At 46.7% G+C, this 26394-nt stretch overlaps 1 protein-coding gene across 2 annotated transcripts in view; it reads left to right on the top strand.

Annotated features, from left to right (window-relative positions):
• Positions 1-26394, top strand: part of CLPB (ClpB family mitochondrial disaggregase) — a 164568-nt gene that overhangs the window by 112101 nt on the left and 26073 nt on the right. For both annotated transcript variants that reach the window (XM_079788179.1, XM_079788180.1), the window contains 2 exons: positions 2142-2239; positions 15891-16005. In XM_079788179.1, the coding sequence (XP_079644305.1) occupies positions 2142-2239; positions 15891-16005 (213 nt within the window). The remainder of the gene's footprint in view (positions 1-2141; positions 2240-15890; positions 16006-26394) is intronic.

The raw sequence follows: 26394 nt of genomic DNA, 5'->3' as shown, positions 1-26394 counted from the left end.
GAAATGCTGATTTTTAACAAACAGTGGCGGGACACACTGACAGCCTTACCTGTGTATTTAGTGTCCCCAGCCAGCCAGATACATTCTTATGGCAGAGACTGCATCTTAACCTTTCTTTACTTCTTAGACAACACTTCCCTAGCAAGAAAGATCAAGGAATGTTCTATTTAACACATAGTTCTTGACCATTTGCTGTGTTCAAGGCACAGCTTTCCTCTCATGTTTCTCTCTTCCTGCCTTGAGAGGAGTGCCTTTGGAGCAGGACCAGTGATTCTTCTGTGTCCCCAAGCCCCACTCATTTAAAATTTGCCAAATTGAATGGAATGGACAGTTTTTGAAGAGGAGAGTAAGGTGCTCAGACCTGGGCTTTGGAAGAGATTCTGACAGCCTGGGGGTGGAGTAGCCTTTCCTCCATAACTGCTAAGCCTTGCACACAACTGTGTACAGGCTCGACAGCTGCTGGCACTTAAAAGAGAGAGAAGGTAGATGGATGACCCCAGGCAAGCTTAATCTTTTTGTCATACTTAAAGTTCTTTGTCTTCAAATTACAGGAACTAATGATTGGAGGGAAGGCTTGCCTATAAGCACACACTCAACAACAACTAGTATTGGTGAGAGCCTCTAACTGAACCTGGGCTGGCACAGCCAGGTTGCTAGGGATGGCCACACCCTTCCAGAGGACTCTGCTGATTCTGGCAGGCAGAAAATGCCAGAGAAAAAAGAGTATTAAGAGAGAGAGGGGCCCACCAGCTGGTGTGGCTCACCTGTTGAGCATCGACCCAGGAACCAAGATGTCATTGGTTCGATTTCCAGTCAGGGCACAGGCCCGGGTTTCAGGCTCCATCCCCAGTGGGAATCGTTGCTGTTTCTCTCTCATCTCATTGAAGTTTCTTTTTTTTTTTTAAATCCTCACCCGAGGATTTTCCCATTGATTTTTAGAGAGAGTGGGAGGCACGGGGGAGACACAGAGAAACCTCGATGTAGGAAGAGACATCAGTTGTCTGCCTCCCGCATGCATCCTGACGAGGGAGGGGCAGGGATCGAGCCTGCAATCTAGGTATGTGTCCTTGACCGGAATCGAACCTGGGACCCTTCAGTCTGCAGCCTGATGCTCTATTTTCTGAGCCAAACCGGCTTGGGCATCTCATCAAGGTTTCTATCTCTTTATCCCTCTCTCTTCCTCTCTCTAAAAATCAATAAAATATAAAATAAGTACAATTTAAAAAGTAAAACGTTTTAAAAAAGGGGGGGGAGCAGGGAGCAGAAAGAAGGGAGCCTTTTCATTGTTATTTGGGACATTCTGTGCTTTAGAAAGGAACCCTTTTATATGATTTTTGTGAATGAATATTCATCTGTAGCCCTAACCGGTTTGGCTCAGTGGGTAGAGCGTCAGCCTGTGGACTGAAGGGTCCCAGGTTCGATTCTGGTCAAGGGCATGTACCTTGGTTGCGGGCACATCCCCAGTGGAAAGTGTGCAAGAGGCAGCTGAATCGATGTTTCTGACTCTCTATCCCTCTCCTTTCCTCTCTGTAAAAAAATCAATAAAATATATTTTAAAAAAAAAATATTCATCTGTATACGAATGAGTTGGATAACAGGAGTATTTTATTTATTGATTTTTAGAGAGAAACATTGTTTTGTTTCACTTATTTATGCATTCATTGGTTGCTTCTTGTATGTATCCGGACCAGATCGAACCCGCAACCTTGGTCTATCAGGACAATGCTCTAACCAACTGAGCTACCCAGCTAGGACAAAATGGGAGTATTTTAATGACTAAGGCCATTGGGGTAAAGTAATCTATATGTTTGGTACATTTGTTGGCATATTCAGCTGGTGTATTTGTATGTGCATAGCACACCTGTGTGCATGTAACACATCTGTATGTGTGGTAGTATGTGTAGTATGTTTCTGTACATGTGGGAGCCCCAATACTCTGACCTCTGTGTCAGAGAGGGCTAAGAACTCTCCTCTCAGAGTAGCTTGACATGTTCTTCCCACAGCCTCTTAAGTTTTTGTTGCTCTACATTTCCACAGGCATTCCTGACAGTAAAATCAGGGTCCAATCCCACTGATTGCTCACAGAGCCTTGCTCACAGAGCCTCCAACCGCCCCTGACAACCTCTTTCTCCTCCTGCCAGGAGCCAATCCCCTACAGAGGAATGAAATGGGACACACACCCTTGGACTATGCCCGAGAAGGGGAAGTGATGAAGCTTCTAAGGACTTCTGAGGCCAAGGTAAGTCTCAGAGAAAGGATAAGGCCTGAGGGCACTCTGTGAGGCATTTAATCTTTCACTCATTAAATTAGATCAGGCTTCACACTTCCCCTTAGGTGATTATTGTCTGTTGAAAACAAATCCAACCCCTAGTCTCACCAAGAATAGGAAACTGTTCCTGTCCTGAACCACTTTTTGCCTGAGCCACTTTTTGCTTCTGAGGATTAACCATCAAATTTAATTTTTGAGATGATGGACCTCCTAGCTCAGTGATGGGCAACCTTTTGAGCTTGGTGTGTCAAGCTTCACCAAAAAACTGAGCATAACTTAGGTAGTGTGTCACTTTGAGAAAAAACATTATTTCGCAAATGTTTCATCCTCAGGAGCAGCAAATGTTTCATCCTCGGCATGCGGCTGCCTCAGCGGCCGCATGTCATCAGAAATGGCTACGCGTGTCAGTGCTGACACGCGTGTCATAGGTTCGCCATCACTGTCCTAGCTCCTCTTCACAGGTGGGGAGCTAGTGAGACAAACTCTTCAGCCCAGGGCTCATGTATTCTATAGCCTCATCAGGTGATCTTTCCTATCACCACTCCTAGAACCATTCTCTGACCCCTTCTCTACACACACACACACTCCAGAGAACCGTAGACAGTCTGAGACCTCCCCCCAAACCTTCATCTTAATTTCATCCTCTCACCCAAACTTTCAAACTCCCTAAAGACTCCTCCCAGCCACCGAACTGTAGCTCAGGAACTACTTGGCACAATCCAAGAACTGGAATCACAAATCTCAGAGTTGGCAGGGACCTCAGAAATCATCAAGTCCAGTGATGGGAAATCATACCAAAGCCAAACCAAATAAGTCAGAGGAAAATAGAGCTGTTCTGGATTAAGGAGAGGCAGACCTATTCCTTTCCTGGCCTGTTCCTCCCCTCCTGAGCAGCCTCCTTGGAGGCTCTGCTGTGGGGCAAACATTTTAAATCTCTGAAATCAAATGAGTCATTTTACTTATAGATAAATTGGAGCCCAGGGGTGTGATGTGTGGCTTGCCTTTGGTCCCAGAGTAAGTTAGCATCAAAACTGAAACTAATAGACTTGGACAAAGTAAGTTTAGTGACAGGACTGGAACTGGAAGACCTGGTTCCTGACCCTGTCTTATGCTCTTTCCAGCATCATGGAGTCTCTTGTTGGCAAAGTGGCTGAAGTGCCCTGAGATGATTCAGTGTAGCAGGTCCCACCTAGTGGCAAATACTCTCTGTCTTGAGAAAAAGCACTTAGGTCACTGCACTGAGACAGACAGGATGTAGGCTGTAATCCCAGCTCCATCACTTACTAGACTGGGTGACCTTGGGCTAGCACTTTCCCTCACTGAAGCTTGATTTACCTCTGTGAAATGAAAACATTGGACTAAATTGTTTCTAAAGTTCCATTCAATATATGATTGTCTGTGTGCTGGTCAGGATAAACATATTATGCTGTTGTAACAACCCCAAATTTCAGTTGTCTAAAAGAACAAAGATTTATTTTTGCCTCACACTGCATGTTCATTGTGGGGAGGGGGAGTGAGGATGTGTGTGCTCTGCTCATTACAGGCACTCGGGGACCCGAGTGCAGAGCAGCCATCCTGTGGAACAATGCTGAGTGCATGGGAAAAGAATTTTCTGGAAGATCTTGCACTGCAGTTAAATGCACAGTCTGGAAGTAGGACCCTCTACTTCCACTCACAACTCACTGGACATACTAATCCCATGTTCCTGCCCAATCATAAGGAAACAAGGAGACCAAGAGTGAACTTACCATGTGCCTAGAAGGGGGAGAACTGGAAATACTTGGTAACCAGCATTAACCACAGCTTGTCTCCTTGGAATCCTTAGTAACCATCCTGCAATGTTCCCTCCAGAGAAGGGGAGGAGTTAGGAAGGTGGACTGGCTTTCACAGCACATTCCAAGGGGCACTTGGGACCAGCAAAGAGCAAAATTCCATAGAGCAAACGCTTCCCTCCCTTTGTTCAGATTTCCCACCCCTAGGAGCAGCCATTGAAGTCAGGTCAGCTTTTCCGTGTGCCTTAAGGAAATCCCTAAGCATGTTTCAGATAACCTTGGGGACTGCATCCCAGTCATAATTTCCTCTTTCAGGCCTAATTATTGTCTCCTGAGAGCAAGCACTGCACTTGGCTAAGAATACAATGATTTTTCAGGTGATGTGATATAGGTCAAGCTCTGGTCTGGTCATGTAAGGCAAGAGAATAGGCTTCTTGGTGCCAGCATATGTGGAGGGGTTAGAGCTGCTGAGGGACTCTTAACAGAATTTGGCTGCCCAAGAAATGGCTTGATGTTGGCCATAAGGCAGTTAACAAATGGCACTTGTGTTCCTCTGCCAATCAGACCCTTCTGGACCACAGAAAGCAACTGTAGACACTACCTTCTGAGTAGACTGAGTTCTTAGAGTCTCTACAAGGAGGGCAGTAAGGAGGGCGAGAGGAACTGCCCGAAAAAAGGCTGAAGGCAATAGAGTCATCTGGCCCTGAAGAGAGATTGCACGTAGGCACAGGAACGGCTGTGGGTGGGAGGGGTGGAGATTCATTCAGTGGCAAAGCTAGGACAGAGCAAGCTTAATGGGTGGCAGCTGCAAAGAGGAGCTCCCTAACAGAGCTGTTGTACAGTACAAGAGGCCGCCAATAGAGGCTAGACAACCACTTAGAGTCAGCCCTCGGCTTCTGCAGCCTCTCAACTGGAAGACTGTTTTTTGTCACCTCTCTGTACTTGATCCCTTCATCCGGTCTGGACTTCCTACATCTGGAATGTCCAGCTGTCCGTTCAACATTTCCACCTGATTGCTCTGCTCTCCCATCAGATCCTAACTAGCTGAACTACCCCTCAGCTCTCCCTGGATGTCAGCATCATTGTCTTTCTCTCAGTTGCTTAGCATCTATGTGGTCATCCATTCTTTCTGCTCTGTTTTTTTCCTCCAAGCTGCAAAAACTACCTCTTCAAAATTATGAGGCAGAGTTTCTGGGGAAGAGCACTGCTTTAGAGCTGGGTTCTGTCTCCCTCTGCCAGTAAGAGAGCAGCATCTGCTCCTGAGGCCCTATATTTGTAACATAATGACTCAGGCCTGGAGGGTGCTGAGGCTCCAGCCTAAGACCGTATCTCCTAGCTCTTTGTCTAAACCACCACTGTGACCTTATCTTACTCCTCTTCTATCCATCCAGTATCCTTTGCCACCCAGCTCAGCCTCTTCCACCTTCCCCTACCACTGTGTAGTCAAATATGTGCTCCTTACAGAAAATTTGTAATTATAAAAGCTATCTGTCCCATCATAGAAAATTAGGAAGGTAAAATAAGAGAATTAAATAATTCAGTATATATTTATAAATGACATCTGTGTGCCAAGCTCTGGGCTACGTGGGAAGAAAACAGATGGTGAAACACTGAAGGAGCTCACAGTCTGATAAGGAGACAGGCAAGCGAACCATGACACCACTGAAAGCCCAGAGGTGGCCTCTAATCCTGCCTGGGAGACCAAGGAAGGCCTCCTGGAAGAGATGTCAACTAGCTAAATTTCGACTACCTATTTGTAACCACTATTAATATTTTTAATTATTTATAATAATAGTAGGTACCATTTATCTAATGTATCCAGGCACTATGCCAGGTGCTCTAATATATATTTTTTCTAACCCTATAACAAACATATGAAGCAGCTCTTAGTATTCCATTTTACAGATGGGAAACTGAAGCTAAAAGAAAGCAAGCAGGTGATTTACAGAAAATCAAGTTGTTAAAAATAACTATTGAGATATAAATAAGAGATTTCCTCTTATGATACTATATTTACCTTTTCTGGACCATACCTATATATATTTATATAGGTGGACTTTTTGTATATACCGGGGATTTCAAAGTGGCAGCCATATTTTATTTTGCCAGCTAGAATTTTTTTAAATGTGAATGTAACGCTTTAGAGGTTGGAGTGTGGACTCTCTAGCCACAGACCTTCCCATTCCCTATTGTATGGGCTTGTCTGTCAAACATTTATATTTTCTACTTGACTCTCAAGGTGTTTGAGTTATGATCTAGTTCCTCATTTGGGATCTGCTTTTTTCACTTAATGTTATTTCTTAATGTTTTTCTTATTTTAAAATTATCTATTAGCCTAATTTTTTTTTTTATTCTGCCTTTCAAAAGGTATTGCTTATCTAAAATTTCTATTATCTTAATTGGCCCAAATGAGTTACTTCTCACTGTTAGTTTACTCCATTCTCTTGGCCTCCTTGGGAACCCCCAAGAAGATCCAGAGGTAGATGAAGCCCAGCTCCTGTCCCCTGAGGGGGCCATGTGAGAGAGGAGGATGGGGAGATGCGAGTACTCCCAGCTCTGATACCCACAGAATGACTTGTGCCTTAGGGGAGGGGTCTACACAGATTTTGTGGGGCTCCAAGAAAGCATGGGTCTCTTCCAGGCAGAATGAGCAGGTCAGGCTTCCTAGAGAAGGTAGCCTGTGATCTCACTAGATCAGGGGTCGGGAACATCCAGCCTGCAAAATCATTTGGTCTGGCCCTGCCAGGCATTAGGGGTAAGTTAAATGTTTAACCAAATATAGCAGGCTAATTTTTAAATTAATAATTTTGTATAGCCCACAAATTGTTATAAATATCCAAATAGTCCTTGGCAGAATAAAGGTTCCCCACCCGTGCACTAGATGGAGAGTTTAATACTTAAAGCTTAGACCATTTTCATGTCTTAACTAAGTGACGAAGGAGAGGTAGAAATATATCTCTGTGCACATGATGGCAGATAAAACAAAAATATGGGGAGCTAGTCCATGATGAATATTCAGCTGAGGGGGACGTGCTGGTGCCAGCCCGCATCTCTACTCCCAGATCCTCACTCCACCGAGACTCACGAGGAATTTATTGCTCATTTTAATCACACCCAGAGAATGAATTGGCAGGAATATTAGGCAGATAGACCTATCATATATATTTTATTTGCATATCCCAGTGACAGAAGCACAAGCACATTTCCTATGTCTATATTTTTTCATTTGCTTCAGGGGTAGCTTGGGATGCAATGCTCCCTTGGGCCCCCATTCAAGGCTTCGAGCCTGGGTGCTCCCATCAGAGCTGAAGAAAGCTTTCCAGGAGGGAAGGGGTGAGGTATGCAGGAGGGTAGGAGGGTTATGTTTCTCCTGGTTTAGGGTGAAAAGGGATTTCTTCCCTTCCTTTCCCAGCCTGCTCCCTGCTACGTATCTCATTTTGAGTGCTGGTGCCTGGCCCTGTGCTTGGTCCTGTGGGGATGAAAACACTATCTGGCCTTCATTACAGGTTTACTATGGGCCAGACAGCACTCTTTGTTTTATGGGGACAGGTTTTTGCTTTGTCCTTTCTTTGTTTTTAACTTCTTAAAAACTTTTTATTGAAATATACTTGTATATGGTACACATAATATTAGTGTAATAGTCAAGAAATAAACTATTATAAGCACACAGAAGCTCACTTTCTACTCCCTTTCAGTACTCCCCATTCCCCAAGGGTAAAATTATCCTGGGTTTTTTTTCTTTTCTTTTTACATGATTTCAAAAAAAGAGTACAATGATTTACTATAACACTTCATGCAGATTACCAATCATTAACATTTATCACACTTGCTTTATTACTTAAATATGCATAAATATTTAGAGAGAGCTATATGTCTTTTCTGAATCATTTGAGAGTAAATAATACATTTTATGCCCCTTTATCCTTAAATACTTATATGAATTTTCTAAAAAACAAGTACATTTTCTTACATAACCTCAGTATAAGCCTCAAAATCAGAGCATTATATTGATCCTAACTAATCTACAGATATTATTCAGATTTCTCCAGTTGTTCCAATAATTCTCTTTACAAGAAAAGAAAATTCGCCTAGCTGGTGTGGCTCAGTGATTGAGCGTTGACCCATGAACCAAAAGGTCACCAGTTCAATTCCTGATCTGGGCACATGCCTGGGTTGCAGACTCATTCCCCAGTAGGGGACATACAGGAAGCAGCCGATTGATGTTTCTATCTCTCCAAAATCAATAAAAACGTATGTAAAGAAAATTCTGGGTCCCAAGTTGGATTCAATTGTCATGTCTCTTTAATCTTTTTTGATCTGGAACGGTTCCTCAGTCTTTCATTACCTTGATATTCTAACAAGTACAAACTGGTTATTTTGTAGGCTGTCCCTCAATTAGGGTTTGTCTAAGGTTTCCTTATAATTCAACTCAGATTATGCATTTTTGGCAAGACCACCGTCTGGTGTTGGTTTTCAATAAATTCATTAGGAAGCCCTGTGTTAAAAGTAGACATATGAAATTTGTGTTTTAAGTCTCATTTCCCTGAATAGACTCTGAACTCCCTGAAGGCCGGGAATAGGTCTTATCTCCAGGATGAAAGTGCAGGAGCTGGAGTCAGGCTACAACAGTTAGTGTTCTGTCTCTATTATTTGCTACCAGTGGAACCTTGCTTTAATTTACTTTATCTCTGTTTTTTGAGGGATGAGATACTCTGAACTTCATAGGGCTGCAAGGATTAGAACAGCTGGTCCCAAGTCAGGCAAGATCACCAATGGATGCTAAAACTAATGAATGAAGTTTGAAGAATAACAAAATATTTACATTGCCTCAGATTTTTACCCCACAGGATACTTATTAATTACAAAGGGGAAAATGATAGAGGAGAAACCTGGCACCGACCACCTTAACTAAGTGATCAAAGCAACGTCACCAGTTATAGGATACAGAGCATCAGGTGCCTCCTGATTTGATGCACTGAGAAGAACACAACTCATTTTTTCACTTGCCCCTTTTAACTTCTCTCACCAGTCGTGTCTTTTTGCAGAGGAGTGATATGACCCGATTTACATGTTACTATTGCTCTGGCAGCAACAGGAGGATGGTCTGGAAGAAAGGAGAATGGAATTGGAGATATTGATGGTAGTGATGACCAAGTCTGATGGGACTGATGCATGCTCTGTGCCCAGTCTTCCTCTACAGCAGTGGTTCTCAACCTTTCTAATGCCGCGACCCTTTAATACAGTTCCTCATGTTGTGGTGACCCCCAACCATAAAATTATTTTCGTTGCTACTTCATAACTGTAATTTTGCTACTGTTAATGAATCGTAATGTAAATATCTGTGTTTTCCGATGGTCTTAGGCGACCCTGCTAGCGGTTCTCAACCTGTGGGTCGCGACCATCGGAAAACACAGATATTTACATTACGATTCATTAACAGTAGCAAGATTACAGTTATGAAGTAGCAACGAAAATAATTTTATGGTTGGGGGTCACCACAACATGAGGAACTGTATTAAAGGGTCGCGGCATTAGAAAGGTTGAGAGCCACTGCTCTACAAGATTGTGTCCTTTATGAGCCAGTTCAAGAAACTTTCATTCCCCAGTCTCCTTCCATCTGCTATGCATCCCCTAGGCTCCTTTGTTGGATCCCCTGAGCTCCCCTTGTCATCATTCCCCCCATTCAGGGTTCTTTCCATCATCCCCCTCCCTACTCTCATCTGTTGCCCCTTGGTCTCTTTTGTTGACCTCCCCACTCAGCTCTCTCTGTGATCCCCAGCTTCAGGGCATAACTATGATGTGAGCTGGTGTTGGAGTCAAGGAGCCAGGAGGATAGGGCATAGCTGAGTCTGTGAGCAGCCAGTGTGCTCTGTGGCCCTGAACTCCTATGAGCGGCAAACTGCAGCTTGGCCTCTCTTCTCTTCCCTCCACCATACCTATCTCATTCTTGCCCAGAGTCTCATTATGCCTGCCACCCCCGCCCCAGCTATCCTCTCAGTGAACACACTGCCAGGTTCATTATCAGACCTTTTCTCTAAGTGATGCCCAACAGTAATGGTGCCTGACATACCCCCTCTCCCTGTAACACTCCCCACCTCTGAGCGAGCCCAACTAGGCTTTGCCTCGGCCTCCCAGCCCTTTCCTGTAAATGCACTCACAGCCAGGAGGGGTGCCATGTTAAATCAAGAGTGATGGAAACCAGTGGCAGCGAATATCCAGCCAAGATGCAGCATGGGGAGCTGGTTGCTGCTGGCTCCAGGTGAGGGCTTCTGAAGCTAATTGCATATGGCTTTTATTAAGAAGATGATCACTCCCCCACTCCTGAGCTCCTGGGTGGCTACTTCCTAGTGCCTCTCAGCCCAGTACCCTCTGCTTCTGTAGGCTGGGTCACCTACTTATCTTCTCTAGTGGAGCCCTGTCAAAGCACGGCCTTGACCTTAGTCCCTGTAGTCTTCCTCCCCATTTCCTCAAAAAGCCAAGAACAATAGTAGTCCCTATTTATGGAACCCTTCCCAAGTGCCTTCTCCCATTCTCCTCTCTCCTCTTTCCCAAGAAGAGTATATGCAGACCAAGTGTTTTCCTTTTCTAGGTTCTTCTGCTGGCTTGCTTTTCACAAGCCTGGGCTCATATAGTTAAAAAGTCATTCATTCAGTACATTTTTTTTTATACAAAGTCTGTGCTAAGCATTAGGAAAAGAGAATGAATCTGTAACCTATCAGGTTTAATCTCAGTATCCTGTACATTTTTACCCAAAATTCTGCATTTTCAAAAGTTTTTCTGAATAGATATTTAGGGTTCCAGGCTGGTAGAGAATCGGGACATGCTTAGATTTAGGCCATAGGTTAACTCTTTCCCAGGACTATCTGGAAAGCCCCTGAGAAACCACCCAAATCACAGTGTAACCTTTCCCCACCCTGACCCCCATAGAAGTTAAGGACCCTTTCTTCTTGCCCAAGAAAATAACAGGAATTCGAAGGTAGCCTAAAATCATGACTGAAGAAGAGTTACAGGAAGTAGAAATGTTTCCCTGGAGAAGACAAAGAAGCTATGAACATTGTACCCAAATCAACAAAGTGGTGACAAAGTCATGTTAGGCTTGGCATGCAGCAAAGGAAAAAGATATGTTCTATGAGGCCCCACAGATCAATGGCGGAATTCTGTACCACATAAGGGAAACTGGCAGGCAGAGATGAGCCATAGTAGGTGTACTCGGAACCCTGTTGGTGTTGGGACTGTGCCCTGCTGGGTTCCTAGGGGAAGGAGTCAGGGGCCACTTCCAGGGCAGTGGGGGCATCCAAGTGGACTTAGCTCCTGGCTTCTACTTGAGCCAGAGAACTCTTCTCTTTATGTATGGAACTCCACGCAGATTACATTATTTTAAAGAGTTTCAGTAAATAAAGAGTTCCAATAAATAAATAAATAAATGGCACTGGGTTACATAATCAGTTATTAAAGGCCTCCCAAGGGCCAGCTACTGTGCTCTCCTCCACTTGAGTCTCTTACATACCACTTCCTCATACACATTCACTGTGTACCAGATACTCTGCCAGGTGCTTTGTATATACTCTCTCATTTAATCTCCACCAACATCCCCAAGGATTCTGCAAGTTAGGCATGGGTACCAGCCCCATGTTAGAAATCCTATATAATAAAGAGGTAATATGCTAATTGACCATCACTCCAACACACAAGGTGGCTACCCCCATGTGGTCAAAGATGGCCACCCCCATGTGGACACAAGATGGCCACCACAAGATGGCTGGCAGGGGAGGGCAGTTGTGGGCGATCAGGCCTGCAGGGGAGGGCAGTTAGGGGTGACCAGGCCTGCAGGGAAGGGCAGTTGGAAGGGACCATGCCTGCAGAGGAGGGCAGTTATGGGTGACCAGGCCTGCAGGGGAGAGCAGTTGGGAGGGGGGGACCAGGCCTGCAGGGGAGGGCAGTTGAGGGAGACCAGACTGGCAGAGGAGGGCAGTTAGGGGTGACCAGGCCGGCAAGGGAGGGCAGTTAGGGGCAATCGGGCCAGTAGGGGAGCAGTTAGGCATTGATCAGGCTGGCAGGGGAGTGGTTAGGGGGTGATCAGGCTGGCAGGCAGAAGCAGTTAGGGGCAATCAGGCAGGCAGACAGGGGAGCGGTTGGGAGCTAGCAATCCTGGATTGTGAGAGGGATGTCCAACTGCACAGTGGGATTGGGCATAAACGGGCAGTCGGACATCCCTCGAGGGATCCCAGATTGAAGAGGATGCAGGCTGGGCTGAGGGACAACCCCCCCCCCTCCGTGCACAAATTTTGTGCATTGGGCCTCTAGTGAGGAATATAAAATTCAAGGAGGTAAATTAACTGCCCCAGGGTCAGCTAGCTAGTAGGTAGGTGAGGTGAGGTTTGAATTCAGCTCTGTCTGGAGCAAAGCTTCTTTGCGCCACATGCCTTGCCCCACTGTGAGCCAAAAGAGGAGCCAAACTTCAGATGGGGACAACTGTAAGAATTAAATATGATGCTATGACCAATCAGAAAGAATATATGGCCCTAGCCAATTTGGCTCAGTGGATAGAGTATTGGCCCGCTGAAAGGTCCCAGGTTCAATTCCTGTCAAGGGCACTTACCTTGGTTGCAGGCTTGATCCCCGGCCAGGGTACATGTAGGAGGCAACGAATTGATGTGTCTCTCTCACACTAATGTTTCTCTCCTCGCCCCCTCCCCCCACCCCCCACCCCCACCCCCCAGACCCCCTTCCACTCTCTAAAATCAATGGAAAACTATCCTCGGGTGAGAATTAACAAAAAAAGAAGAGATATGGCTAGTTTGGCTCAGTGGATAGAGAGTTGACCTGTGGACTGAATGTTCGATTCTGGTAAGGGCACATGCCTGGGTTGCATGCTCAATCCCCAGTAGGGGGCCTGCAGGAGGCTGCCGATCAATGATTCTCTCATCATTGATGTTTCTATCTCTCTCTCCCTCTCCCTTCCTCTCTGAAATCAATAAAAAAATATTTTTTAAAAAAATAAGAAAGAATATATGCACCCCTATGTTCATAGCAGCACAGTTTACAATAGCTAAGATTGTAAATCTCAGCCCAAGTGCCCATCAGTAGATGAGTGGATAAAAAAAACTGGTATTTACACCAGGGAATACTATGCAGCTGTAAAAAAGAAGGATCTCTTACCCTTTGAAACAGCATGGAGGGACCTGAAGAGTATTATACTAAACAAAATAAACCAGTCAAAGAAGGATAAGTATCGCATGATCTCACTCATATGGAATCTAATGAACAAAATAAACTGATAAACAAAATTGATCCAGAGACATAGAAGCATGGAACAGGCTGACAGATCTCAGAGGGAAGGTGAAGGGTGGGGATGGGAAGGGAGAGATTAACTGAGGAACTTATATGCGTATATATGCATACCCCATGGACACAGACAATAGTGTGGTGAAGGCCTGGGACGGGTGGTGTGGGGTGGCAGAGATCAATGGGGGGGAAAGGCATATATGTAATACTTTCAACAATAAAGATAAATTTTTTAAAAAATAGAGGAAACAAAAAAATATGATGCTATGTATAAAATGCTGAGTACAGTGCACAGCAGCTCGTCCACAAATGGAGTTATCTCATTCAGTTGGCATGTATTGACTCTTCTGTGAGCCCGGCCCTGTGCTAAATACTGGAGCTAAAGAGAAGAATACAACTTAGTCTTTGTCACTAAGAACTTTATGGATTAGAAAAGAGAGAGAAACAGGCAGTCAGATAAGTGCTCCACAGGGCCTGCGGCAGGCAGGAAGCCTTACAAGAGGGTTCTTAGACAATTCAGTATTGAAGCTGAGATCACCAAGGCACTTGGAGGTGGGTGGGAGTGGAGAGACTTCTGTGGTGAGGGAGCAGTGTGAGCAAAAGGCCTAGAGGTGGGGATACCCATCACTGAGGAGAAGTGAGGAAACAGACCCAACAAACTAGTGGAGACCGGTTTCCATCACTTCGAGCTCCTTCCATGGTCTGCCTGATGGACTGTAAGCTGGCCAATGCACTAGCCGGGGCTATACCAGCCAGCCTGTGTATATCTCACCATCAGAGCCTTCAAGCCTCGTGGACCGTGTGCTGAGAGGGACTGGGTGGGCAGGGAGGAGGAGGAGGCAGATATATGACTGGAGTCGTCAGAGCCAGGTGATGTATGTGGCGCCTGAGGGAGCTGCACAGTGACACTCTGGATTCCAACCGGCAAGCGTTGCTCCACTGGGATCGGCGCCGAATTATTGCTCCACATGAAACCCCAGGACTGATGGGAGCTTTCAGTTACAGACTGATAGCAACAACCAAAATTGGATTGTTTGCTATTTATTTTTTTTAACTTCTGTCAAGGTCACTACCGTAACAGGAAAACACTGCCCAAGCAGCAGGTATTTTTCATCCACTCTGCCCGCAAGAGCAATCTGCAACCACAACTTTTGTGACAGGGCCTTACCTTGGCAGCTTGCTTTCTAGAAATCTGTCAGTGTTGTAGAGGTCTGAGGGAAAGAGAGCCTCCTGAATTCTCTACTCCAAGACCTGCTTTCTTCCCCTGTCCCCCAGCTTCCGTAAGTGCTTTCTCATGGTACCCATGCACGCACCCTTCCCCCTGTTCTCCATAGTCCCACAACTTCCACCTAGCCCATTACTCCACCTTCTGCAAGCTTCCCGTCTCCCAGGAAGCCTCCACCCAAAAAATGTTCCACACTTTGTGTATCCTTCACTTCTTTTTCTGTACTCCTACACCACCCAGCTGTTAGTTCCTCTTTATATTTGTCATCAAATTCATTTTTGCAGTCATTCACTAGGTGCCTCTACTGTGCCAGGACTTCTGCTAGAAATAGTGAGTGAAAGATAGTGCCTGCCCTCAGGGAGTTCATCACTGATTTTAGAACACAGGCTCGTACAACAAACTTGTTTTCAAGTAGTTGGAGGGGTTTTTTTGTTTTGTTTTTTGGGGGTGGTGGTGGAGGAGGTGGTAGTAATAGGCATAGGGCTAGGAATGGGCATGCATGCTTTAGAACTGTGAGGAAATTGGATGGTTCTGCCTGAGAAATATTTGTGCACAGACCCTGCCTCACCTCCCCGGCCCGACTTTGAGCTCCTTGAGGGCAAGGCCTTGCTCTCCTCTTCTTCCTCGAAGTGTGACCAAGCTCAGGAGCTTCTGCCTTTACTGAAATGGACCGCGCCCAGGGCCAGCACATGCCAAATATTCAGCATCACTAGAACCTCCCAGGGGGCAGTGCACAGTTCTCTTCCTTCTCCCCGACCCACCTTTCCATCATGGGGCCCAGCACGTAGCAATTGCTGAATAATTGTATTTAATTGAAATGCAGTATCATTGAAGTGGAAGGTGTTCATAGCTCTGGTTTGAAAACCAAAAAGGTTTTCAAGAGAATAAGTGGAAAGAATATTTGCTGAGCACTTACTACATGCCAGCCATGATGCTAGGCACATTATATATATCATCATATTTAATCCCTCATTGATAGATAAAACTGAGGTGAAGTAACTTGCTCCAGGTGATAAGCACATTTTGTAAATGATAAATCTGGGATTCAAACCCAGGTCTTCTGTCAGACTGCAGAATCAAGGGTTAATTTAGTAGTAGTGCTTATTTTACTAGCAGGGTTAGCCAGCACTCTGGGCAGTGGCCACCTGAGGTAAGGAGATGGGGTGAGGGGTAGAACGAGAGGACTGAGGGAGGACTGGGCCTCTAGGAGTCATGAGCCAGAGTTGTGAATCCTGACCCGTGGAGCCAGGCCTGTGTTTTATCCCTTAGGTCAGGGATAGAATAAAACTAGGATGCTGCTGGGCCCGGACTCCTGAGCACCTTTGCTCTCTCCCCATAGTACCAGGAGAAGCAGCGGAAGCGTGAAGCTGAGGAGCGGCGCCGATTTCCACTGGAGCAGCGGCTAAAGGAGCACATCATTGGCCAGGAGAATGCCATTGCCACAGTGGGTGCAGGTGAGTATGGAAGATGCTAGCAATGAAGTGCACATCCTGCTGTCACCATAACCGTATTGCATATTATAACTTAACACTTTTTGACATACTTTCTATGTGCCAGACATTGTAATAAGCTCTTTGCATGTGTTCTGTCATTTAATCCTCCCTTCCTGAGAGGTTGGTACCATTAAATCCCCATTTTACAGATGAGGAAGCTGAACCACAGAACACTTAAATAATTGCTCAAGGCTGCTTTTCCTGTGTTTACAATTTAACTCTGACCTTCATCTGGTCCACTGTTCTCCATGTCCCCGTTTTTCAGGTGAGGAAACAGACCTAGAGAGGAATGGGAGCTTGTTCATCACTAGTAATGTAGCAGCTGAGCCAGAACTAGAACTTTTGTCTTTTGCCACTGCCTCAGTTTTAGATAAAACATCCTGAACAAGTCTTGAGTGCTTTCTTCTTCACCTCAGAAGCTCTTATGTCCCATACTTTGACCCCTGGGAGCCAGACTACTCACTAGTATAACCCCTAATCTAATAGCCCTACTGCCCATGCCGACCCCACTGGAAAGACATATAGGACTAGGGTCTGCTAAAGATGATAGCCTCCCCATTGTTTTCTGACCCAGATACATGACTCCCTGAGGTGATCTCAAAGGCAGCAAGGGCAGCGGAACCCAAGTCCAGCTTAGAAAAGGGGACATCCCCAAAGGCAGTGGCTCTCAAAGCATGGTCTCTAAATCAGTATCATCAACATCCTCTGGGAACTTGTTAGAAATGCAGATCTCAGGCCTCACCCCAGACCTATAGAATCAGAAACTGGGGATAGAACACAGCAACCCATGTTTTAACAGTCCCTGCTGGTGATTCTGATGCTCAGCTCAAGTTTAAAAACTCTGCCCTGCTGTGTCTTGGTCAGTCCCACTCACGTGTTGCTGCCTCTTCTCTCCAAGTATTTGATGGCAGCAGATGCAGTCCAGCAACTGCCAAAGAAAGTACCAGGTTCTGCTCACTGAGAAAGGAGACATCAGGCTGACCTTGTGGTGCCCCTCTGGGATATTCTGGGGTGGCATTTTCAGTGCTAGGAAACCAATTAGAGGAGTAATTGAAAGTGAAAGTGGTTGTCCCTGTGACACACAGCCCAGCCTGATCTTCATCATTCTCACATATGCCAGTGGGACTCATGTGGTTGCCATGAGCCCTCGTCAGGGGCCCGACCTGATCAGCAGATAAAAGTGTCTAGTGCCTGGCTGGGGTTGCTCAGTGGTTAAGCGTCAACCCATGAACCAAGAGGTCCAAGGTTCGATTCCTAGTCAGGGCACATGCCCAGGTTGCGGCTCGATTCCCCAGTAGGGGACCTGCAGGAGGCAGCCAATCAATGATTCCCTCTCATCATTGATGTTTCTATCTCTCTCTTTCTCTCTGAGATCAATAAAAACATTTTAAAATAATAAAGTTGCCTTTTTAAAAAAAAGTATCCCAGTGATCAGAGCTGCATCACAACTAGATGTCAGAAGGATGCCTGCTGGCACACACAGGAGCCAGTGAAAGAGTTTTTAAATATATAATGCCCCACTGCTCGGGCCCAAACCTCACCAAGCTGCCCTCCAGCTTCAGCCACCACCGTAGAGGTGGGCAACCTCCCACTTCTTTGCCAACATGTGTCTGAAGTGGCAGGATGCGAGACGCTGGGAGCTCTCAGGGTTTGGAGAGAGAAGGAGTAGCCTAAGGAGAAATAGATTACCTACGCAGAGATCTAAGAGAGCATTTCCTGCTGGAGTCTCCTGTGCATATGGGCCAGAACTGCAGCTGCCATCATAGTATTTTCCCTTTGCTTCTGACACGGCCCTTTCCCAGCATGCTGCCTGCTCCTCTGACCTCTTGCTTCTCAAGCCCATAAGATATGAAGCTCCCAGAAGTAAGAGTTGGGAGGAGAGGAGAAGGACATTGATATAGGAAGAGTTCAACCAATGTGGGCTTGAATAGCAGGTCAGCAATTACCAGCTGTGTCACTCAGGCCAGTCACTTAGCTTCTCTGAGCATCAGCTTCCTCGCCTGTGTACTGGGGAGCAGATCCAGACAGCCTGGTTCTAAAGCACATGCTCTTTCCAATGTGTGCCAGGCAACACTGAATAAAACCTAGTCCCTGTCCTTGAGATGTTGACCATCTAGGGATGGGCACTGTGCTCTGTAGTTCAGGCCCACAGCTGTTTCCTTCAAACTGGGACTGACCCTTAGTTCCCAGCCCCAGGCTGGTATCTTTCCCTAGTCCTACAGACCTCTGCTGCCCACCCTTCTGCCTCCCCTTGAGTGCACCCAAGCAAGAGTAGATGATTCAGCTTCCCACCTCCCAAGGACTGTCAGAATGTCTGCCCTGAGTTCTTTCTTCTATCCAAAGCTCCATTCTGTCACCTAAAATCTGCCTCAGATCAGGAAGGCCCTGCTTCTTGTCCTGTGGTATGTAAGTGACCCTGTCCTTACATACTGACTCCAGAAAATACTAGAGGCTATTGGAGCCTAGTCTCTGGGGCTGGTAAGTCATCAACTCCATTTGTAAGGCAGTAACTATGTGCCCACCTTGCTAGAAGCCCTGAGGCTGGGGATCACACAGATAATGTCCAGCTACCTACCCAGGTGGAGCCTGAGGCACTCTCTGGGTCAGGGTTTGTGGTAGGCGGGCAACAGCCAGTGCCTCGGGACCTCAAGACTGAAGGAGGTGCAGAATGGGAGGCAGATGTAGAGGCTAGGCCAGTCCTCCCTGGGTCCTCTAGGCTAGTGTCACATGTATGCTAGGGACTAGCTGGGTGGACCCTGGCACCCAGGGGTACCATGAGGATGGGCAGCCAGAGAAGTGCCGCAGAATGAATTGATTTGATAAATGGCCATTTATTACCCTCTCGAATTGGCTGAAACCAATTTCGGTCACATCAACCCCTGGTAAGTGCTGGGATATTGATTTGTGCAAAGTAATACAGTGAATTTATCAGTGTGATCCCCAGCTGCAGGGCTTTTCTAGCAAGGCTGGCGCGCAGTTACCACCTTACAAATGGTGGAGATAACGCACCAGCCCCACAGCCCAGGCCCCTATGGCCTCTCTGGTCTTCTAGGGTCACTGGAGCCAAAGCAGGGCCAACCTACATACCATAAGCCAGAGGCTTGGCATTGAAAGCAAGGCTTTCCTTCCAGAATCCAGAGCTGTTCCTGGTCATGGGGTAGGTGGGGATGCCCTGTCGGGCAGACCTCCTGGGAGTTCAAGAGCCTCTGTTTCCCACCGTCCTCTTCAGAAAGGCAACTAGCTGTCTGTCCAGCACATTCGGCGCTAGACTCCACTCCCCTCCTCCAGCCTGCACACCTCCTGTGTTCCTGTCTCAGTAAAAGCACCGCCTAAATAAAAACTTAGATGTTTTGTTGGCTCCTCCCTCCCTCATCAAATATCAAGTTCTATCATTCTGCCTCTTACATGCATCTCAAACCTGGCCTCTCTCCTCTGTTCTTAATACCACTGCTTCAGCTCAACATTTGAACCACACAGTAGCTGCCTTGTTGGCCTCCGCTTCCCTTTTTTCCGGTATAATCGCTTCTTCCCAACTGGAGTGAGCTTTGTAACAAGCCCCCTGTTTAAAACCTTTGAGTGGCCCTTGTTGCCCTAGCCCAGCACACAGGGCCCACCCCTGCTGCTGCCCCACTTTGCCCTGCATCCACCAGTGATGCCACCAGCCACCCCAGCTGCTTCTGCTTTCCTGCACATGCTTTGTTGATCTTTCTTCATTTGTTGATGCTGCCATCTGTGTGGAATTCCTTTTCTTCTGGTTCTTTCCCCACCCCAGCCCTGCCTGTCTCCCACACTCTGGCTGGTTTTTACTTAGTTTGACTCAGTTCAGGAGCAATAATAGAATTTAGACTTCTGAAGGCAGAGACCATGACTGAATTGTTTCTGTTTTAACAATTTCTGGCACAGCACTCTGTTCACAGTAGATGCTTAGTGCAGTTTGTTGAATTAATTAATTTGATATGGCCCCTTGTCCATCTCTGTGATGTGCTTTGAGAAAGGAGAAGCTGTACACCTGCTCTCTAGTAGTTCACAAGCATACTGGGAATGTGACTGGTGAAATAGTTCATTACAACACCCATACTACTTCACCTTCAACCCCGCCGGTGGACATGCTGTTCCCCAAACTTGCTCTGAACAGCCTTCTCTGGGCAGCAGATCAGCCTGCACACCTGGAAGCTTCCCTGTGGCTCCCTCTTTCCGGGTGCCTGTCCCCAGTACCTATTGCACTTGGTCGCAGTTGACTCTGAAGCCCTTGAACTCCCTCAGGGAAGCACTGCTATCCAGCTGCTCTTCTGTGCTGAGGCTGGGCCCGAACTCAGAATCTCAGCTTCAGCCACTGGGCATACAGTGGGTGCACCCTTCTATCTCATGCTTCACTTCCCTCTTTGACTAATCCAAAATGTAATCTGTCCAAGCCTTGTGCCTTCCTGAGCCCCCCCCCCCCCTTGGATTCCTGTTTCTGAATTGAGAATTATCCAGGTCATTTCTGAGTTGTGGGGTGGTAGTGATTAATTTAGAAACTGCTTATAGTTCCACCTCCACACCTCACCACGTCAGCTGTCTCTCCTGTGTCCCTGCTGTGCTTGTTGCCTGGGTGGCCCTGCCCTCCACTGGTCTGCTGAGACACTCAGGGCCCGGGCCTTCCCCAGGAAGCCTTCCTTAGCCCTTCAGCTGGATGCAGGGCCCTTTCTCTAGGCTTCCTGTGGACGCCATTTACTACTGCACTTACCACAGGGTATCATTTTGTATGTCTTTCTCCTTCCAGAGGTCAGCAACTACCTCTCATTCAGCTGTTTCCCCAGGATTGGGCACACAGATGTGTAAAACATTGTTGAACTCCAGAGAAGGAAGTCTTAGCCCATTTGATTCTCTGCCTAATCTCAACACTGATTCTCATCTCAGCCTCTTTCTGAAAGAGTGTCGCTCTTCCCTCTAGTAGTGCCTACCTGAAGTACACACACACACACACACACACACACACACACACACACACACACACACACGGTGGGCTCAGCAAAAGCTGTTCTTTGCATTTTTTAAAATATTTTTATTGATTTCAGAGAGGAAGGGAGAGGGAGAGATAGAAGCATCAGTGATAAGAGAAAATCACTGATGGGCTGCCTCCTGCACATGCCCTACTGGGGATTGAGCCCGCAATCCAAGCATGTGCCCTTGACTGGAATTAAACCCAAGACCCTTCAGTCCGTAGACCGACGCTCTATCCACTAAGCCAGACCTTAAAGACTATTCTCTCATCATCCTCCACACTGGAGGCTCCCCTATCCACTCAGTCAGCAGATACATGCTGTGCTCCTTGAACCTGCGAGCTGTAGACAGGAAATTGCTAATGGACATTCAGGTGACTCCCAACCAAGAGAGTCCCTCTGAAGGGACTGGTTCCCCTAGGACAGTGGTCGGCAAACTCGTTAGTCAACAGAGCCAAATATCAACAGTACAACGATTGAAATTTCTTTTGAGAGCCGAAAACCGACTTCTGCGCATGGGCCACGAAGTTTCAATCGCACTGTACGTGCGTGCCCGCACGTGGTATTTTGTGGAAGAGCCACACTCAAGGGGCCAAAGAGCCGCATGTGGCTCGCGAGCCGCAGTTTGCCGACCACTACCCTAGGAGATGCCACAAGCATGGAACAAACATGTTTCCAGTTAATTTTTTTAAATCTCCCATAGTAGATCACTAGCACTTACCAGGAAGGATGAGTCAGCCTGCCCAGATTGTCCCAGAAGCTTGAGCTGACGGAGGCAAAGGCTGGGATCGAGGGAGGAGGTAGCTCTTTTCCCCTCGCTTTGGTTTTGTACACACACAGTCTTTCTGGGATGTCCCATCATACCCAGACTGCCTAGCTATCTCCCCCTCATCCTTCAGGCACAAACGTCAGGCACAAATGGCTCTTACCACACTCCTCTCAGTGAGCCCACAGTTTTCATAGCCACATTCATTTAAAAGATACAGACCTTACCCTAACCGGTTTGGCTCAGTGGATAGAGCGTCGGCCTGCGGACTGAAGGGTCCCATGTTCAATTCTGGTCAAGGGCATGTACCTTGGTTGTGGGCACATCCCCAGAAGGGAGTGTGCAGGAGGCAGCTGATCAATGTTTCTCTCTCATTGATATTTCTAACTCCCTCTCCCTCTCCCTTCCTCTCTGTAAAAAATAAAATATGTGTATCTAAAAAAAAAAAAAAGATACAGACCTTGCCCTGGCCAGTGTTTCTCAGTAGTTAGAGTGTCAGCTGCTCACTGAAGGGTCATGGGTTTGATTCCCAGTCAAGGGAACCTACCTGGGTTATAAGTTCGATCCTCAGCCCTGTTCGGGCACGTGCAGGAGGCAACCAGTCGATGTGTCTCTCTGACATCCATGTGTGTGTCTCTCTCCCCCTTCCTTTCTCTCTCTCTAAAAATCAATTGGGAGGAGGGGGGCGCCTATACTCAGTTGAGGATTTACAAAACAAAAAAAAGACACAGACCTTATTTTAGGTTTTTTGTAGGTGCCCCAGCACCCATCACAGAGTTTATTTTCTGAACAAATGGATAAGCTCCCAGAGAGGGGTTAAGAAGAGAGCAGGAGCCCTAACCGGTTTGGCTCAGTGGATAGAGCATTGGCCTGCGGACTGAAGGGTCCCAGGTTCGATTCCAGTCAAGGGCATGTACCTTGGTTGCGGGCACATCCCCAGTAGGAAGTGTGCAGGAGGCAGCTGATCGATGTTTCTCTCTCATCGATGTTTCTAACTCTCTATCCCTCTCCTTTCCTCTCTGTAAAAAATCAATAAAATGTATTTTGAGAGAGAGAGAGAGAGAGAGAGAGAGAGGGAGAGAGAGAGAGAGCAGGAGCCTTTTCACCAGGGGTAGTAATAACTTCTTGGAGCCACAGGAGACTCTTAGATCCAGGCCTCACTCTTCTCTGTAAAATGGGCGTAAAGTACCTGTTCTTTCCCTCGTGTGGTTCCAGAAAGAGCAAGGATTAATTTGTTTAGTCCTCAAGCACTGCGCCATTGTTAGGTTATTCCCAAACGTCCCTTTGGAAATATGACTCCTGGTACCTGCTCCCACGGAATGCACAGTGAGATTGGAGCACACCCCACCCCTGGATACGAAGGCACAGGTGATGAAACCCCTTACACTGCCCCTCTCTGAGCCCATTCTCCTCTTCTGCAAAATGGAGATAATACCTGCTTCTCCTTATTCTTAGGAGGAAAGCGATATCTATGAAATAACCAAAGCTGTAGTGGCTACTTCCACTGCTGCGCTATGACTACCATTATTTTTACTCTTATTCCACTTCTTGCAACTTACAGAATGCTTTCATAATCGTTAACTCATTTAATCTTCGTGTGGAGTTGACTCAGCATGTATTGTATTCCCATTTTATAGATTTAAAAAAATGAGGCTCTAAGGGAATAAGTGTTTTACTCAAAGTCAATCAACTAGTAAGTGGCAGAGTCAAGGTTCCAAACTAGTTCCTGTAACTCCTACCTTCTTCACCTACCACCCCATAGATGAACACAGATAAGAGAATACAGACCCCAGGAGTGGGTTGGTGGAGTTCATCAAAAAGAGTTGTTGCAGGTAAGTTTTAAGATGGTCCAGTAGTGGTGGACATGGCCAGGAGCAGGTGATCTGGTAGGAAGAACCCAGCAAGGAGGCACTGGCACTGGTCCTGCTTGCAGGGATGAAACCAGCCAATAAAGGGGACCCTGGCATCATCTCATGCCCAAGAGCAGAGGTCAGGGGACAGGGGCTCATGAAACCTTTGTTGAATGGCTGCTCGAGCCAGACAGTTTTCCAGGTGAGGCAAGAGTATGAGGAGATGCTTTGGCTGAAGCAAGCCAACTCCTTTCCCTCAACTCCTCAAAAGACAGCCAGAGCCGGGGGTAAACCCAGCATCTTCATTTATTTACCTGTGTAACCTTGAGCAGGTTACATAACTTCTTTGTACATATTTCCTCATCTATAGAGTTCCCTGCCTCATCGGTTCACAAGGAGGCTCAAATGAAGTTATGTCTACAGAAGTTCTTTAAAGATTGTGAGGTGTTAGCAGAGGGAGATGCTGCCTTCGATGGTTCACAGTGAGAGTGCCAGTACCTACATGGGCCTGTTCAGGTCTCTGTCTGTCCCAGCCTCTGTCCTGCCCTGACAGGTCCCTCCAGGCTCCCAGCCGCCCTGCCTACCACACCTCCTGGTGCCCACCTTCCTCAGTCCTTCCTAGCTGCTTCCATTTTTCATTCTGTCGGACACCATCTGCTTGGCCGTTTTTCTCTTCAGATATTATTAGAAATATCCAGAGTTGTAATTGTTTAATGGTTGGCATTTCACCTGTTTCACAGCAGGCCCAGATCAAGCCCACCCCAGACTCATGCCCTGGGTCTGGCAGAATTGACCAGTGACAGCTGTGCAGGGGTCTGCCTGGCATTATAAAGAGCTTTCTCTCAGGTGCATTATTAGAAAAGAAGGAGAAAAGAAGGCCGCAGGCACAATCCAATTGCACATTCTCCTCGGTGTGTTAGAACTGCATCGCCCTGGAGTGTGCAGCTCTCGGTGGGCTGGACAGCTTCCCTGAAAGAGAAATCCAAATCAGAACCTCAGGTGCATGATACCTGGGGAGCCCCTTCCCCCACCCCAGGCCATCTAAGTCATACCTGGACACTTCTTCCTCTCCAGATACCCCATGAAGCCTGAACTCAGTTTATGCTCAGCTTCTTTTCAACCTAGATTCTCAATTCAGCCATTTTGGGGAAGAATTTGACTCCTTTCAGATGATCCCTTTCACCACCACCCCAACAGACATCCACACCTAGTGTTTGCAAAAGTCTAGCCTTGCCATTTTATAATATCTCTACCTCTCCAAGTATCCCCACCCCTGGGTTCTTTTTTTTTTAATATATTTTATTGATTTTTTACAGAGAGGAAGGGAGAGGGATAGAGAGTTAGAAACATCGATGAGAGAGAAACATCGATCAGCTGCCTCCTGCACACCCCCCACTGGGGATGTGCCCGCAACCAAGGTACATGCCCCTGACCGGAATCGAACCTGGGACCTTTCAGTCCGCAGGCTGACGCTCTAACCACTGAGCCAAACCGGTTTCGGCTGGGTTCTTATTTTATTCAGGACACTTGGGGACTCTCTCTCAGCCAGGCTTGGACTTCTCCCCTTCATCCTCAAGCTTCAGGTACCTGTGAGGCCTCTGGGGTTCCTGGAGAGCCGGGCCTTACAGAACACCTAGTTAGTTTAGTGATGCCTTGGACCTAGCCCAGGGGAGAGGTTGGGTGGCGTTTTCTCGGGCCCCTCAGCATTTTTCAGGGAGCATCTATCTCCCAGGCAGGCAAAGTGGCCAGTCCATGAGTCACACAGTTTCTCCCTATTTCTGCTGAGGCCAGAACTACCAAGTATTTGAAGTAGCAGCATTAGAGATTGACCTGAGAAAGACCACAGCATAAGAAAAAGAAAGAAAGACCACAGCATGGACCTGAGCTCCTACTATTTGAGACCTTTGTAATCTGATCCCACCCACACTGCTCATGTGTGTTCCTGTCTCTCCACTTCTGTCATGCTGGCCACCTTTGCTCTCCAGATCCTACCCAGCCTCCATGGTACATCATCAGTCCCACTTCTCCAAAAGCCTTCCTTGGCTTCTGCAGCCTCTTCTTTGAAACCCAACCGTATGGATCGTACCACACAGTGTAGTATTTAGGATCTTTACACCTCAAGACTGGCAGACACATCCCTAAGGCCATCAACTCTTTTTCAGTTGACTTAGTTTCTGGGCCTAGTCCTCTGACATATATCCCTTTACTAATCTCCCCCTGACTCTCTGGGAACCAGACCATACATGCTGTTCCATCTGCAAACTGACCTTGACATTGCATAGCGCTCTGTCCCCTCCTGCTCTGACTGCCATGTAACCGTTAATGTAACCCAGAGTGATGCTTGCTTTTTTAAGCAGCTCTATGTGACGCAAAAGGACCAGTTTAGAGAAAGAAGCAAGTCTTCCATCTCTGCCAGTCAACTAGTAATCTAGTTATGTAACATAGGCAAATCTCTTTCTCTCTTGCCTCAGTTCCCTGTTCAGAATAATGGAGCTGAGAATTTCCTCTTGGAAATTCTTTATGTAGGTTTTGAGTAATAAAATGTTAGTGATTTTTCCAACTGTGCCTAGTAGATAGTATGTTCAATAATGGTTCATCTTCTGATAGTTCTGCCTCCTGCTTTTATACTTGAGGATGCTTCCGAGTCTGATTCTCCCACTCTGTACTTGGGCATGTAACTTCCTTACCTTAAATACACAGCCCTTCATTATATACTTCGTCCTGGAGAGGAGAGGTCAGGTCTGGTTCTATC

This window comes from Cnephaeus nilssonii, assembly GCF_951640355.1.
Source record: "Cnephaeus nilssonii genome assembly, chromosome: 13".
NCBI lineage: Eukaryota > Metazoa > Chordata > Mammalia > Chiroptera > Vespertilionidae > Cnephaeus > Cnephaeus nilssonii.
Note: the sequence above shows the minus strand (reverse complement) of the source record. Positions and strands in the feature narration are given on the sequence as shown.